The sequence below is a fragment of the Alligator sinensis genome, unplaced genomic scaffold (assembly GCF_000455745.1).
Source record: "Alligator sinensis unplaced genomic scaffold, ASM45574v1 scaffold160_2, whole genome shotgun sequence".
Lineage (NCBI taxonomy): Eukaryota > Metazoa > Chordata > Crocodylia > Alligatoridae > Alligator > Alligator sinensis.
In genome coordinates this window covers 475,102-490,218 of record NW_005842717.1, presented here as the reverse complement: position 1 = coordinate 490,218, position 15,117 = coordinate 475,102, and the positions used below count along the sequence as shown (strand labels likewise).

Sequence of the window (15,117 nt, the reverse complement as noted above, 5' to 3'; positions counted from 1 at the left end):
CTCTGTTCAAGGCAGTTTCCCTTCTTGAAGATCATTACTTTCTTTTGTTGGGTGGTAAGTTGTACCATGAGACACCATGATGGCATGTCCTGTGGTAATCACTGTGTGTAGTAATAATTATAGCATTCATGATCCGGTTGAAGTGTTAAGCCAGCGTAACTGGAATTTGTTCCTTCAGAATGCTATTGCTCCTTTCAACCTTCTGCAGTAAGTAACAGCTGAGGTTAAAATGTCTATGCCTCTAAGAGAAAATCAAGTGGTGGTCGTAGGTAAGAGATCAAATGAATCCCTGGTATAGCTTCTTGTAATTCCCTTTTAAAAATCATAGCTATATTTCATTAGAATTTTGTTTCTCTGTATGCTGTTGAATAGAGAGCACTGTGGACCAAAGAATTTGATTGATTCACAAAATGGCAGTATGACAAGCTCCCTCTTACTACACCACAATCATTCTTCAATATCAATGGGAAAGGACCACAAATCACTGGACCAGAGGAGAGGGTATGTGTGTGTGCACATGATAGCTCAGAGTCTAAACCTATTCAGCTCATGGTATTTCTGCCAGGAATACCAGACAAGGATCAGTCTAAGACAAGGGTGGGAAAAAAGTGGCCCACAGGCCCGATAGGGCTTGCCAGGCCATTCTATCTGGCCTGCAGGGCCCCTAAACATGTAGAAAATTAATATTTATCTGCCCCTGGCTGCCTGTCATGTGGCCATCGATGGCACGTCAAAACTCAGTAAGCGGGCCTCTGCCCAAAATAATTGCCTGTCCCTGGTCTAAGACTTCTCCAATACCTCCAACCTCAGTTAGCCAAGCCAGCAGAACAGAAATCAGGTAGCAGCCAGTTCCCATTGGGCAGTATTTGAACTACAGCTCATCTCTCTTAAAAAGTGCTAATGTGTATGTTAATATTTCACTGCACATCTATTTGAGAAATCCTCTCCCTGCTTTTAAAAGACATACAAAAAAACTAGAACTCTTGTTTTTTTTAAAAGATGTACTTGAAACAGCAGTTTCAGTTTAAATAAATGGTGTAAAAATCCAAAGACAAAAATTTTTAATTGCATGCTAACTGGCCACCAACTCCCCCAGTAGTGTTTACAACCCCAAACATTTTAGCAATGTGCTTTGTGGCTGGGAGCAGCAAGGGAAACTAATTAGAAACTGAGTAGAAATAAAGTGAAATTGGCTGATTTGCTGGCAACAGGAATTTTTGGTTGCTTGTAATCATCAAAGATGTATGCAGTATAAAAGAGGAAACTTATTTTACTATGTGATTTTCTCCTGATAGTGTTCCCTTAAAATGCTGCATTTCCAAACCTACAGGCATCGCTTAAGATTTGTGGATTTTAAATGCTGTGCTGATGCAGAAGTCAGTCTTGTAACATGGACAAACAAGAATAGCATTTGAAAGCGCTGCTTCTGACTCAGCAGTACACGAAGTAAAATTAGGAGCTGTTTGGCCTTGCATTCCTTGAGATGAACTTCTGACACTCTTTAACTCTTAGAGGGTAGCCAGGAAAACCCTTTCTTATTTAGAAGCCTTTGTTGCATACTTGTCAAAGGAAATAAAGAAATTACTCCTTTAATAGATAAATAAATACACCGAAATCATAGTCTGACAAATACTATTTGTTCCACAGAAAGAATAAACTGTAACAAAGACGTGGGGAGGAGAGGTGCAGGGGAAGGGAGGTGAAAGGAAAACAAATTGGCTGCATGGAGAGGTCCAGTGTCAAACGTCAGAGGATCTTGTTCCCTCAGATACTATAGGAAAGACCATAGCAACCAGGGGCCCAGAGGCAGAGACAGACGGACAAGGAGAGATTTGTAGCCCCTCCCTTAGATTAGATGGCAGAACAAATAGATGAAGCAATGCACTTCACAGAACCTTTTGGTGGATTCAGTGCTGTGGAGCAGCATATCTTGTCTGTCCATGCTTTATGCTGGCTTGTTCAGGGCCAGAAAGTCTTCAATCAGTGGATTTATAATCTCCTTCCCATTCCCCACTTGGTTGTATGGTGCCACTCTACTTACCAGGGCCTTGCTTGGGGCTGCCTCCATTTGAAGAAGGGGGGTGTGGATTAAGATCCCTGACCTGCATAGTAAGCACTGACATAAAGCAACTGATAGGGATGTTTCCTGGGAAAAAACAGGAACATCCATTGACATAACTGTAACAGAGTCACTTTTAATGAGACAAATATTTGTGTGTGTGTTAATATTTTAGTTTAAAAATAACTTAAAGACACTTCCTTCTAAATAGATACAGCTGTCACCTTGTGCGTCACAACAGACGACTGATCAGTGGCTATAAAGCCACAAACACAAGGTACGTGGCTGTGCAGAAGTGAACTAATCCAGTGAGAGACTAATCGTCTGACAAGAGCCCATTGCCTCCTGGATTTCTGAGGTAGGGCAGGTCAGTTTCATAGAGTTTAGGCCAGAAGGAACCGTTAAATCATCTAGCCATACCACCTCTCCGTCGTCTTTGTGATGAACTAAAGGGGCTGAGTTCTCAGAGTCTCTTGCTATAAAGTATTTTCTCCCTTAATTCATTTTTGTGGCTCTTTCCTACATTTTTTTTCTCATTTTCCAAAATGTGGAGGCCAGACCTGTATGCTGTATCCAAGTATTTGTCCTCAACAACGCTGTGTACAGGGGAAAAGTTGCCTCCTTGCCCCTTCCCACCACCCCCATTTATACCTTAAGGTTTGCATGAGCCCTTCTAAACAGCACAGTGCACTAAGAGCTTGTTTTGAGTTGCTTGTCCACATCATCCTAAGCCAGTGCTTCCCAAACTTTTCCTTAGCATGACCCTATTTCTTCAGCATGACCCCATTTCCTCAGCATGGCCTCTCACTGCCAACCTGCAGCCCCCCACCCTCCCAGGTGCCCCTCACTCCTGATCTACGGCCCCCTGGCCTTACTCACTGTCAACCCACAACCCCCTACCCGTTAGCTGTCCCCAGGACCAGGGCCTGCATCCCCCATCCCCCCTGCCAACGGCAGTGCCCAAGTCCCAGCTGCTGCCCATGAGAAGCGACAGCTCCTGTGGCTGGAGTGGAGCAAAGACCCTGGCACCCACCCCCTCCCCAGCAGGCAGCACAGCCGAGATGGAGCCCATGGTGGGGGAAAGGATGCCGGCTGCCCACTGCAGGCTCAAGGCTCCTTGCCCCACTGCCCTCCCCCTGGGGGCTCTGCAGCCCAGTGAGCAGGATCCGGTATGGGGGAGAGAGCCATGCTGTCATGGCCACCAAACTGAGGCACACCCTGCCTGCCCGACAGAGGAGGCATAACTCTGCGTCGCTGCCATGCCTAACCTTGGCGGCCATAGCTGTGCAGCGCTCCCTCCTGTACTGGGTCCTGCCCACTGGGCCATGCAGGCAGGTCCTGCCTGGAGCTGGTCCGGCTCAGCTGCAGCCTCACAACTCCATCTGCTGATGCTGCAACCCCATTTGGGGTCACGACTCACGGTTTGGGAACCACTGTCCTAAGCCCTATTCAGAGTCATTGCTGTGCAGGTTACAGCCCTCTGTTCTGTAGTTTCAACCTACATCGCTTGTATCTGGCTGTATAATTGCAGTTGGCTGTATTAAAATGCATTCTAGTTAAAGGAGTCCCTTTGATCTGGTTCAGGATGTACTCTGCCTCAATCTCTGTTGCCTGGAGTGGAACAAGAGGGACATAACTAACCTCATTTGGGTGCCGTCAACGGTGGGGTGGCCAAAGGAGTTGAGTTCCACTCCCACTGACTTCAGAGGGGCAGGATCAAGCACATGATGTTCGAGGACTTTTTGATCCTGACTAGTCCAGAGAGCAGGTTTTTCTGCATCCTTTGCCTTCCCACTGTTGGCATCTATATGGAGCTAGTGGGGTTGTTCACTGTTTGTTCTTTTTATGTTAAACCAAATTTTTTCCACTGCTTTGAGCTCTGGTCGGAAGAACACAATGATGCATAGAAAGAGCATGCTAATTCCACAAGAAGGAAAGAGGCATAAGATGTGAGACACATGGATACCTTTGCAGTTTGTCCTGTTCCTAAGGCCACCCACTCTCAGCAATCTTAATTTTTTGACAAGTGTAAATTCCCATTATAGGCCTAGCAAGGCCCAGATTTTCACTAGAGTTCAGCTGCTATTTAGCTACAAAGCAATTGGCCAGTTTTCCACAAGAGTTCAGCCTGGTGAGTGCTGGACTCTTGTAAAAATCTGGCTGTAAGTGTCAAAACTGAGCATTTCTGAAAATCGGACTCTGATCTTTGTTCCTGGGAACCAAAATTAATATGAGTTCTGGAAGATTTTGTAGACTGCCCTGATACCTTGTTGCATTTAGGCAGCTTTATCTGGTCCAACACGTGTTTAAAGTCTTTGGTTGGAGTGGTTAAGCCAAATGAAAAATGTCTCGGCACTGTTCTTACTTACGTAACTGAACTCTGAGCTACTGTCAGCACGGCCTTCTCCCAGTCAATGTACATGACTGTGCCCTGGCAGTAATTGTCAGGACATAGAAGAGCAGAGGTTGCTGGGGTGTGCGGGTATTATACAGCAGCACTGGGCATTGTTGTAACCTTTGTTTGCCCTTTTGTGCCATTGTTAAAGTACAGCATGGAGGGTATGCAGTGTGGGATCTCAACGGCAAAGCTGTTCTGCAGTTTGATATTTGCTTTTCAGAAGGAACCTTCCTTTTAAAATTATATGTTAACATTTATGTGCTTCCAAGTTTAAAAGTGACAGTAGGGATTCAGCATGCAGTAGTCTGAGCTTCTGGTTTCAGGGTGTTTGTTTGCAAAAAAGTAGGGCTTGTTTGCTCAGCAGCATTAGTTTACAGCAAGCAATGGGGTGAATTTACAGCGCAGTACCTGTTGTGCACTATGAAAGCAGAATAAATCATGCTACACAGAGTGCTCTGTGTGCACATTACAACAGGTCAGCAACCTACAGCCCATGGGCTTTGGTGGCGTATGAAGGTGGGAGCAGCCATATCCTAGCACTGGCCCATCTTGAATCCATGCTGGGTCTTTCGGGCCCGCTGCCAGAAAATGTTGGTGACTGCTGCACTAAAAAATAGTCTGCATGGGAAGTGAGTTCACAGCAGCCCCTACCTTCTCTGTAAAAAAATCCATGGAGATAGTGGGTGCAGAAAATCTGAAGTTGGATGGTACCGTTCTTTGGGAAAACCCCCAAACAGGCTTAGCAAATGGAGAGAATTTCACATAGCGCTTCTTTCAGAATTTCTTCCAGTTCTTCCAGTGGGACCATGTGTGTGCCCCCTCCACACACACATGCATAATCCCTCCTTAGCACCAGGGAAGGAGCACAAGCTGCCCCATAATGCCCTGGATCTCTGTGACATATCTGTAACAATAGTCACAGGGTTATGACCACGCTGACTCAAAGGCCTCTAACTTATCTGTCTGTACTGGGGGTCTCTGTGGTCCTACCCATGCTACTGCTTCACCAGATCTCCACAGGAGAGCATGGAAGAGAGTCATGAATGACTGGTGCCTCCCAAGACTGGGGGGGGGGGCAGGCCTGCAGACGCTGGAGGGGAGGGGGGAGCGGTGATCAGCAACTGCCCGTAGAATCTGGCAGCAGTGTCAGCAGTAGACAATCTCGGGCGGGGGGGGCACATGCCCCCAGCACGAGTTGCCTGTGAAGAGAGTGGTGTGTGTGTTAGGTCCATGGCCAGCGGATGAATGCACACTGCATAGAGCATAGCTCTAAGAAGCATGCAGCTGAAAAGTTACGGCTGCTCTCAGCCTAACAGCAGCAGTGTAGGCAGCCTAACTAATGACAGGGTGTTGCTTGAGGATTCAGTGCCCCAGTCCCAGACACTGGAATACATTTTCCACTTGTCCAATGCCTCTTTTACTTGAGCTGTACCTCTTTCTGTTATTCGGGGAGTGTGTCCCTGCCATGCTTCTGCTAATATCACTGGGTGTTTCACCATTATTTTGGGCAGAGAACAGGGACTTTGGCTAACAAGGATAGAAAGCAGCCAAAAATATTCCAGACACACAGGGAGTGTGTTGAGCTGATAAATCAGTCCTGAGCTTATTTTTATTTGAACTGGTAAATATCAATAGAAAACAGAAACGGGGAGCTTCCACAGAAAAAAATCACCTCTTCTACATTGAAATGACTAAACAAACCACACTGAAATAACCCCTTCATTGTAGTCCTCAGATCTGCGTATGTGCTGTATGTAGAAGAGGACTACGGATTGTAGCTGGTTGGCAGGACTTATTTCAAACCTTTCTTCCACTTTTAAAGATACAGAATTGCCTTGATTATGGAACTGAGTAACTTCAGCTGTGTTCCACCAGGGATAGATTTGGTCCAGGGAGGCATGTACCCATGATGGAGGGGAGCTATCTGGGACAGCCAGGACAGTAGCTCTCTGCAAGTGTCCTTCTGAAGTATGTTCAGTCTGGTCTCTGACTGTAGCCGCAGAAGGCAGCTGTGCACTGAGGAATGGTGGAGGAAGCTCCTAGTGATGTCACTTCACAGCCTGCCGTCTGGTTCCTAATTTTTTTTTCCCTCCCTTTCTTTTCCCTTGTCCTAGCTGGAGCAAAGGGCTCCATTCGGCAGCATGGCATCTCTTTTGTCTATAAATGGAAGCAGTTGGCCCATCTCCCAGTATAACACAAGATAGACCTGTGCATCAGTTATGCAATCTTTAGATTGATGACTTCATCAAAACTGAGGGGCTGGGAGGTGCAGTGGTAGGAAAAAGCCTTTACAATCAGCTTTGCCAAAGACAGCTGACGCTTTTTTTTTTCCAAGCAAAGAAAGAGGTAGCTTGCAGATAGGGTGGGTAAAAGGGCTCAATTCATAGAGCAGCTGAAGGATCATTAGTGTGCTGCATTTTACTGACACAGGCTGCTCAGCAAGCTATAGCAGCTGCTGTGCTCCACCATGCAGGTGACACGACCCTGACCGTTACAGTGCTGTTTGAATGTTCAACCAGCTTTAAAACACAGCATGAGGAAGGGCTGGGAGGGATAGGGAAGTGCATGGGGAGAAAACTTTTAAACCAGGATGTACATTAAAAAAAAAAAAAGTCCAACCTAAATATCTGAGAACTGCATTTCTGCAGAGAGCCCTTCAGGGAATAACTGCGCAAAGTGAAGATGTGGACAAATTGTATTTTCTTGTTATTTCCTCCAAAAAGTCCTTGAAAACCTGACCTTGATGCAGAAAGGCTGATTCTCCTTTCCCAGGGTATACTCAAGCACTGATTTTAACCCTTTTGTTGGCCTGGTTTTGTGCAGAAGTGGAGATAATGAGCTGATGTTGGTATTATTCTCTTTTTTTTCAGTCAGATGGGTACCATAAAAACTCAGAGTGATTCGGAGGTAGGGGAATCTAAATTTGACCCTGGGTTACCTTTCACAGAGTGTCCAAAAATGAAGTAGGCTCCTCTGGGTGCGTAACTGCTTCGCTGCTCCGTAGAACAGTTTGAGTCTAATGTGGAAACATTGATAGCAATCCTAGTCGGGGGCAATTAGCCCCTCACAGGGCTTGCACCCTAAGTTACTTAGGCACCAGTAGAGATCGAGAGCATTTTTATTATTACTGATTTATTTACGTTAGAAAACCCTGTCTGCCAGGCACTTGCTGGACACTGAAGTAAGACAGTTTCTACTCTGAGGACCTTGTATTGCGGAGTTCTGGTCTTAAGGAATGAGGGGTCACGTCAGCCCCAGTGGTGTGCATCCATGTCTCACCTTGGAACTGACTCCTTTGCAGACACATGCACATCTAGCACCTGGCCATAGAGGAAGTGCTGAGGAATGAGGATGGAAAGGGCAGAATGGTCAGTGGCAGCATTAAAATGGTGGTCACATACGTGGGAAAGGGTACAGTGCTATACTAAGAGGATAGTCTAGAAAGGTTGCTCTGAGTCCTTTGTGGCTTTGAAGGAAATTATTTAATCAGTCCTGTGCCTCAGTTCTCCATGTGGAAGAATACTGTATTTGCCTGCCTTGTAGGAGGGACAAAATGTCTGAGTGATTATGAGGTGCTCAGATATGATCACGACGAAGACTGTGTAAGTGGATGTACAGAAGAGAATTCCAAAATCTTCCAACTCCTTTGAACTAAGAAGAATGTAGAGGAAAGAGGTAAATTGCCTGAAGCTTTTATAAACAAAAAAACCCATAAATTAATTTTAAAGAAGGCTTCAGTTAGCCATTTTCCTTTAGTAGTTCTGCCCTAGTACCTAAGCAGGCCTCAAAGGGAGACAGCAGATTTTTTTCTGTAGTACAGTAGTTACATTGGTTGCCTTCTATAGTCTGTGTAAAAATGCCAAAGTTGATAGCAGAGATCCTCCTTATTCAGGGTAGCAAATTACGTATCTGAAAGTGCTGTGTTTTTTAGACTATTTTGTCATTGATACATTTTCTGTCTTAATCTTCTTCAATTGAAGACTCTCTGTCTGTCTAATCCAGCTATCACCCATATCTGCTCTATCTGCCTAGCATTCAAAGCCTACTTCATCCTGGTAGTATCTGACTGCCCGCAAGGCATTATCACATCCATACTGTAAAATCCCTCCTGTGGTTCTCTTGCCACTTATGTCTGTCTTTCTGTCTTATAAAATGCCCGTTGCCACCTTCTCTCAGTAATGTATCTTAGTACCTAACAACTTGCACTCTTTATTTCAAACTCCTGGTTCTTTGGGTTTTTTTCCATATAGTCTGAACTTGGGTCTGCTGCTGCCAATATCCCAAACCAATCCTAAGCTACACACTCCTAACTGGATCCCCTCAAGTGGTTAAACTGGATACAGCTTCCATAATGCTATGAAGAGTGTGACAGTCAATGCTGTAAAAGCCTTGTAGGTTAGTCCTGGATCCACCGCAGTGGGTGCAAACTGTGAAGACGGTGGTAGGGAAATTGCTTAATATAAAAAGGTTTTAAAAAACTCAGCACCACTAAATAAAATACAACAGCACCTTCACTTGGATTGTGAGAAATAGCAACTATTGTTTTGATTTTTCCAAGAAACCTATTGTTACGTCCTGGTAAATTTTGTAGCGGAAAGACTATTGTCTTTCCTTTTTTTCTATTCCCTCCTGAAAATGCTCCTAGAGCTTGCTCCCTCTTCCCCCGCTTCCTTCCCGAGCCCAGACATATATTATGCGTTGTTCAGTGTTTGGAAATTTGACAGTCTGGGTATGTCTCGGCTTCCCGAGCTCATTAGTAAATAGCAGCATGCTCTGTAGAAGAAGTGTCAGGAGTCCCCTCTGTATCACATCGAATTTGGAGCCAGAACCGATGCACTGCAGTTCTGCCTGCAGCTCTCACCAGGGGGAAGAGTTGTTTGTTTCTTTGTTTAGGAAAACAGGGTGTGGTGAGGGATGTGGGGCTGGCAGGTTACAATCTCTATTACTCCCTTTTAAATCTCTCAGTGCTCTCTTTAAAGATCCATGCTATGGCGAGGGCTAAATAACACCCAAGGGTATCAGGACTGATAATCCGGGCATTAATCAGAATGTCCCACAAATGACCCATTACATTCTCCATGAAGATGGTTACCTGGAAGGCATAGTGTACACACCCACAGACTGACTCTTTCTTTCTTTCTCTCTCCCATAAACACACATGCCCACACACACTCGCACCAACCTCAGATTATCTTTCTTGAGGAACGGTCAAATGCCTTGCAACAAGGGTTCGGAAAGCGCTCCCCTCCTTTCCACGTTCAAAATAGCTACGCTTCAGCACACGCACCCGGGCCCCCTGAATTTTCACCACTGCATGGTGTCTCCACCACTACCTCCTCCACCACTGCCAACAAGTACCCTGCCCTTTGGGCTGTAAGTGAAGTGAGTGATAAGGAAGCAGTTTGTTGGTGCGATGTCAATAAGAGGTGGAGTATGTGCTGGGGGCGGGGGGTGAAAATAAGCCAAAAGCTACATGGCAATGGTGAGCAAGCTCATTTTGTGTAAAAAGGGCCTCGAATCACCAGGGAATTCCTGGATTGTCTCAGGCTGTCCTGTGTGATGTCCATCATGCTGTACGAACACCATCTGTTCAGTATTATACTCTCAGTTGCCAGGCTACCTGCTCTACTCTGTAACACTTGACTGCCTAGCTCTACGTTAGCAGCATTATCCCAGACGTACTGAGGGGGTGGGCAGGGGGGGAAGAGGAGGAGGAGGAACAGTAGTCATGATTAAGCCATCTGCAGGTATGGGGGGGGCGGAGGGGTGGGGGGGAGTCAGAAAGATGGGGGGAGTCAGGGCAGCAATCGCCTAAGCAGACTGTATGGCAGAGGATCAGGCAGACAACACCATCTGCTGGAACTGCGGCAGAACAGCAACACTGGCCATTTTCAGGGACAAGCTTTCTCATCCAGGCCTCCCTATTTTAAACAAACGTGCATATGTTAACAAATAGGGGCACAACATACTCCTAAGCAGAGAGTCTTGTGGGGTACCTGATCCCCTAACTCATGGTTTCTGCGGGCTTTGAATAGTGCCTAGGGTAGTGCAACATGCTTACAGCCTCTCAACAGCTCATAAACTATCCTGGTTTGGGGAGGCTGGGGGAACTTTTATTTGCTTAAAACACACATCTCGCTTCCCTTGTAGTTTCCTAGAATTAGGCGCTGAGCTCTTGAGAGACACCCCAGCAGGATCTTCTAATTAAATGATGAAACGTGGGAGAGCAAGGTAGATACTCAGCATGGTGCTTGCAATGCGTTCCTCCTAGCCCTCTCCACAACGTGGATCAAATTCTGGATACAGTGCCAATGGAAAAGTGTAAAGGGGGTAGGGATGGGTTAATAGTGCAAGATGCCCAAATGTATTCATAGTCTAGCTGGTTTCTTGCTTTTTTTCTACTCCTGTCTCTGACACAGCTGTACTTCCCACTGGACTGGAGCAGCTGAGAGGGTATGGAAAAGGTATAAATGGGATGATGGTTTCCCACTTCTTTTACTCTCATCTTTCACTGCCATAAGTTCTCACAGTATAGCTGGAATGTGAACTTCAAACAGTGGGATGTAGCGATCCTGTGTCTGAATATATTTAGCAATCTCTGTGTTACTAGCTCTCTGATTTTATAGCAGGTTTCACAGTATTTGAGGTTTATTTTCTTAAAGTCTCAGCTGCTGGAGCCAAGTGATTAGCTCACTTGGAAACTTCACTTTTTTTTTTTTGGTATATTTCTAGTGTACATGAATAGAGAGGAAAAGCCTGAAAAATGACCCCAATGGCTCAAAGCCTTGAGTAGAAATGAAAGAGCCCAACGTTATTGATTTTTACTTATAAAAAAATCTGGACAATTTAATTCTTAGGTCCTAATTTATGAATCTTCAATGCTTGTGGTTGGCACTACTAAAGAACAAGCCTAGGACTGGTGCATAGAAGTTCTTTAACACCTGTTTTTTTTGTGGAAAGCCATGTGGCCTTAAGCAAATGACTTCACTTTTTTTTTTTAAACCTGGCTAGACAAAGCCATGTCTGGGATGATACAACTAGGGATGGTTCTTGCTTCGAGCAGGGGTCGGACTAGATGACCTCCTGAGGTCCCTTCCAACCCTAATTTTCTATGATTTGATGACTTCTCTGTCTCACTTTTCCCATTTTCTGTAAATACTTCCCCTGCCAGGTCCAATGTAAGGATTTATTTAATCAATGTCTGTGCATTAGTACTTTGAACACTGTGTTGTTTAGAGGCTAAGTATTCAAATTCACCTGTTGCCTATTTCATTTTCAATATGAGATTTTTGGGGTGGAAGGTTTTTTTAAAGGACTCTGCCTTTTCCAAGATGTGCCATACCCAAAGCAAATCCACTGGAACTCAGTCATGTTGTTCCCCTTCTATGCAGAGTACACTGAATAGCAAGGCTGTATCTCTTTCTTTGTGCAGGAGCAGCACCAGGTGGGACTGTCTCGGACCACAGGCCCTATGCAGCCTTCTATACCACCAGGGTCCAGCAATGTGGTCACAGGTACAAGCCCTGGAGGTCCCAGTTTCCTGGGGAACCAGCCACAAGCAGCCATCATGAAGCAGATGCTGATCGAGCAAAGGGCCCAGCTCCACGTGATAGAACAACAGAAGCAACAGTTTCTACGGGAGCAAAGGCAGCAGCAGCAGATCTTGGCAGAGCAGGTACTTTATCTTCCTCAGCTTTGGAGAACACAATGCCCTGCACGTAGGACAGGACAAGCATGGGGGTGGGGAACAGGCCTGTCGTCTTCCATATTCATGAGCTTACACTAATTTATTTGGTAAGCATATGATCCAGCTGCACGTTTGAGTTTTTGGCTTATAGCACAGGTTTGATGTTTCATTTTGTACCAGTGTAAAACTGGGGTTATGCTTCCAGAATCAGGAATCGTGTTGGTGGAAAACCCATGTGAGTAATGACAGAATCAGTGTACACAGAATTGTGCAACATGTTTCATCCTGTTTTGTAACTGGAAAACAAACTCAAACATGCACAAAGCCTGCTTCTGATTTTAGGCCAGTTTCACAGCAGCATATACCCATGCACATTTACTCCGCTCTGAAGGAAACCTGAAGCTGGACCTTGGTTGCAAAGTCAATACCTTTGCACTCTTATCTTCAGTGGCATGGCAAGGGATGGTTCTGTATTTCAGAAATAGGCTCTGAAATTGCATTTGATTTTTAGACACTGGTCAAGTTAACTCTAACAGGCTGTTGCCTCATCCTGGCATCATCACTCCTATCTGCACAAAGTGGGTCTGAAGCAGCCCAGTACAAACAGCAGGGTTTTACCCCAGCGTGGCACAGGTGCACATCAGAACACAAGGGGGTTAGTAGGTAACCGGACTCCTAGAGTATGCCTGTATCATGTCCCTGGTGCCCTCCTGGAGGGCCACTCTCAAACGTGGCCAGGAGGACCACTCTCAAAGATGGCCTGCTCACTGACTTCTGTTCATGCGTGCCAGACACAGGAGTGAAGCCACTCCAGGGATGTACCCCACAGTCACTTTCAAGCACACCAAAGACAGAAAAGACTTCAGAGCAGCCACAAGGGACATATCCAGAGTGGCTTCACCACATATTTCCAGGTTTGGTGTGAGTAAGCAGGAACAAATGAGTTGGGCATGCTCAGGAGCATCTCTCACAGAGGACAAGGCAATCAGGGTGTAACTGAAGCCCATCTTTTTTTTGTGTTGCTCAGTTTACCTGGGCTCTTACCTCCCTATCACCTACACAGAAAACCTTTTGATCTAGGTGTGTAGGCTAGTTTACACCTGAGAGATATAGATTAGAACCTGGGCTCTGCTTTAATCTGAGATGGAACCTACCCCCTCTACCAAGGTTGCTCAAAGACTGATATCCCCCACTGCCCTTTTTACAGTTCCCCCCAAGGGATAGACAAGTTCTCCTACAGTTGACAGAAATGACCATTAAAAAATCCTAGAACATCTCAGTGCAAATGACTGTCTCCAGACACTCACAGGCAAGGGCAGAGACAGAGAGACATAGGTAGTCTTTGCTGCAGGGGTGATAACTCCTAGATTAGGCTGACATAGGAGTTCAGCTGCAGGGACCCATCATTCATATTGTTTGTGTGATGATGAAATATCCTAAAAACATTGGAAAACGCCAACTGCATGTCAGGTGTATTACACATGACTGAAAACTGACTAAGCCAATGGTTGTCTTTGATGTCTGGCTTCTTTTGGTGCACTGGAAATAATATCAAACATTTTTTCCCTTTGTATTTCACTCCTGTGATTTTACAAGTTGTGCCATGAATCCCATACATTTTTTTTATTGAGCCATAGGCTCTTCCTGTGCACTGGGTGAATCTTTATGTTGTGAATGGCAGTCTATCATGAATATTTATAATGAATATCAGTGTACAGTAGGTCTGTTTTCATTCCTTCTTCTACTGTATCTCTACATGTGTCTATATCTTTGCTTTTTAAATGGGTGTTCATTCTGCTTACAGCACACGAGGGAACAAAACAGCTTAGGGGTCATATGAGAGCTGGTTAACAGAGCCATGCCAGAAATAGAAGGATTGTGGGTTAGGCTATATGGGGGGCAAGGAGAAAGGGATTTGGTGGTAGGGGTCTGCTACAGACCCCCACATCAAGGGGAAGAAATAGATTCGGGGCTCCTGAGGCAACTCTCGGAGACCATAAAAGCTAAAGAGGCGGTAGTCATGGGGGACCTAAACTACCCGGACATCTGCTGGGAGTCACAGACAGCAAAGTCCCACCGCTCACGCAGGTTTCTAACCTGTGTACAGGACCTCCACCTGACACAGGAGGTACACGGTCCCACTAGGGGGAATGCCATACTGGATCTGGTATTGGCAACGGGGGATGACATGGTAGGGGACCTCCAGATCGGTAGCCATCTGGGGGACAGTGATCACCTAATAATAGAATTCACCATAAGACGTCGAGTGGGTAAGGTAACTAGCAGGGTGAAAGTGCTAAACTTTAGGAAAGCTGATCTCAATGAACTCAGGCGATTAGTCAAGGATGCACTGCAGAGTAGGAGTTTTGAAGTGATGGGAGCCCAAGAAGGGTGGCTGCGCCTTAAGGAAACGATCCTTCGGGCACAAAGCAAGACGATCCCCGTGCGAGGTAAAAGAGGGAAAGGGGCCAGGAGGCTTCCCTGGCTGACCAGAGAAATCCAGGGCAGCCTAAGGGCCAAAAGGGGAGCACGTAAAAAGTGGAAACAGGGAGAGATCACCAAAGACGAATATACCTCCTCTTCTCGTGCTTGTAGGGAGGCAGTTAGACGGGCCAAAGCTACCATGGAGCTGAGGATGGCAACCCAAGTAAAAGACAACAAGAAATTGTTTTTTAGATATATAGGGAGTAAAAGGAAGGCCCAGGAAGGAATAGGACCCCTGCTAAATGGGCAGAAACAATTGGTGACAGACAGAGGGGACAAGGCTGAACTCCTCAACGAGTTCTTTGCCTCAGTGTGCCTAAGCAAAGGGCACGACAAGTCTCTCACTGGGGTTGTAGAGAGGCAGCAGCAAGGCGCCAGACTACCATGTGTAGACCCTGAGATGGTGCAGAGTCACTTGGAAGAACTGGATACCTTTAAGTCGGCTGGCCTGGATGAGCTCCATCCGAGGGTGCTGAAGGCACTGGCCAA

The 15,117-nt window shown here is 45.9% G+C and overlaps 1 protein-coding gene across 1 annotated transcript in view; it reads left to right on the top strand.

The window, feature by feature from the left end:
• The window catches only part of MAML3 (mastermind like transcriptional coactivator 3), a 148,609-nt gene that overhangs the window by 124,060 nt on the left and 9,432 nt on the right, over positions 1–15,117 (top strand). Inside the window, exon 2 of the mRNA XM_025216253.1 lies at positions 11,890–12,132. Within this exon, the coding sequence (XP_025072038.1) occupies positions 11,890–12,132 (243 nt within the window). The remainder of the gene's footprint in view (positions 1–11,889; positions 12,133–15,117) is intronic.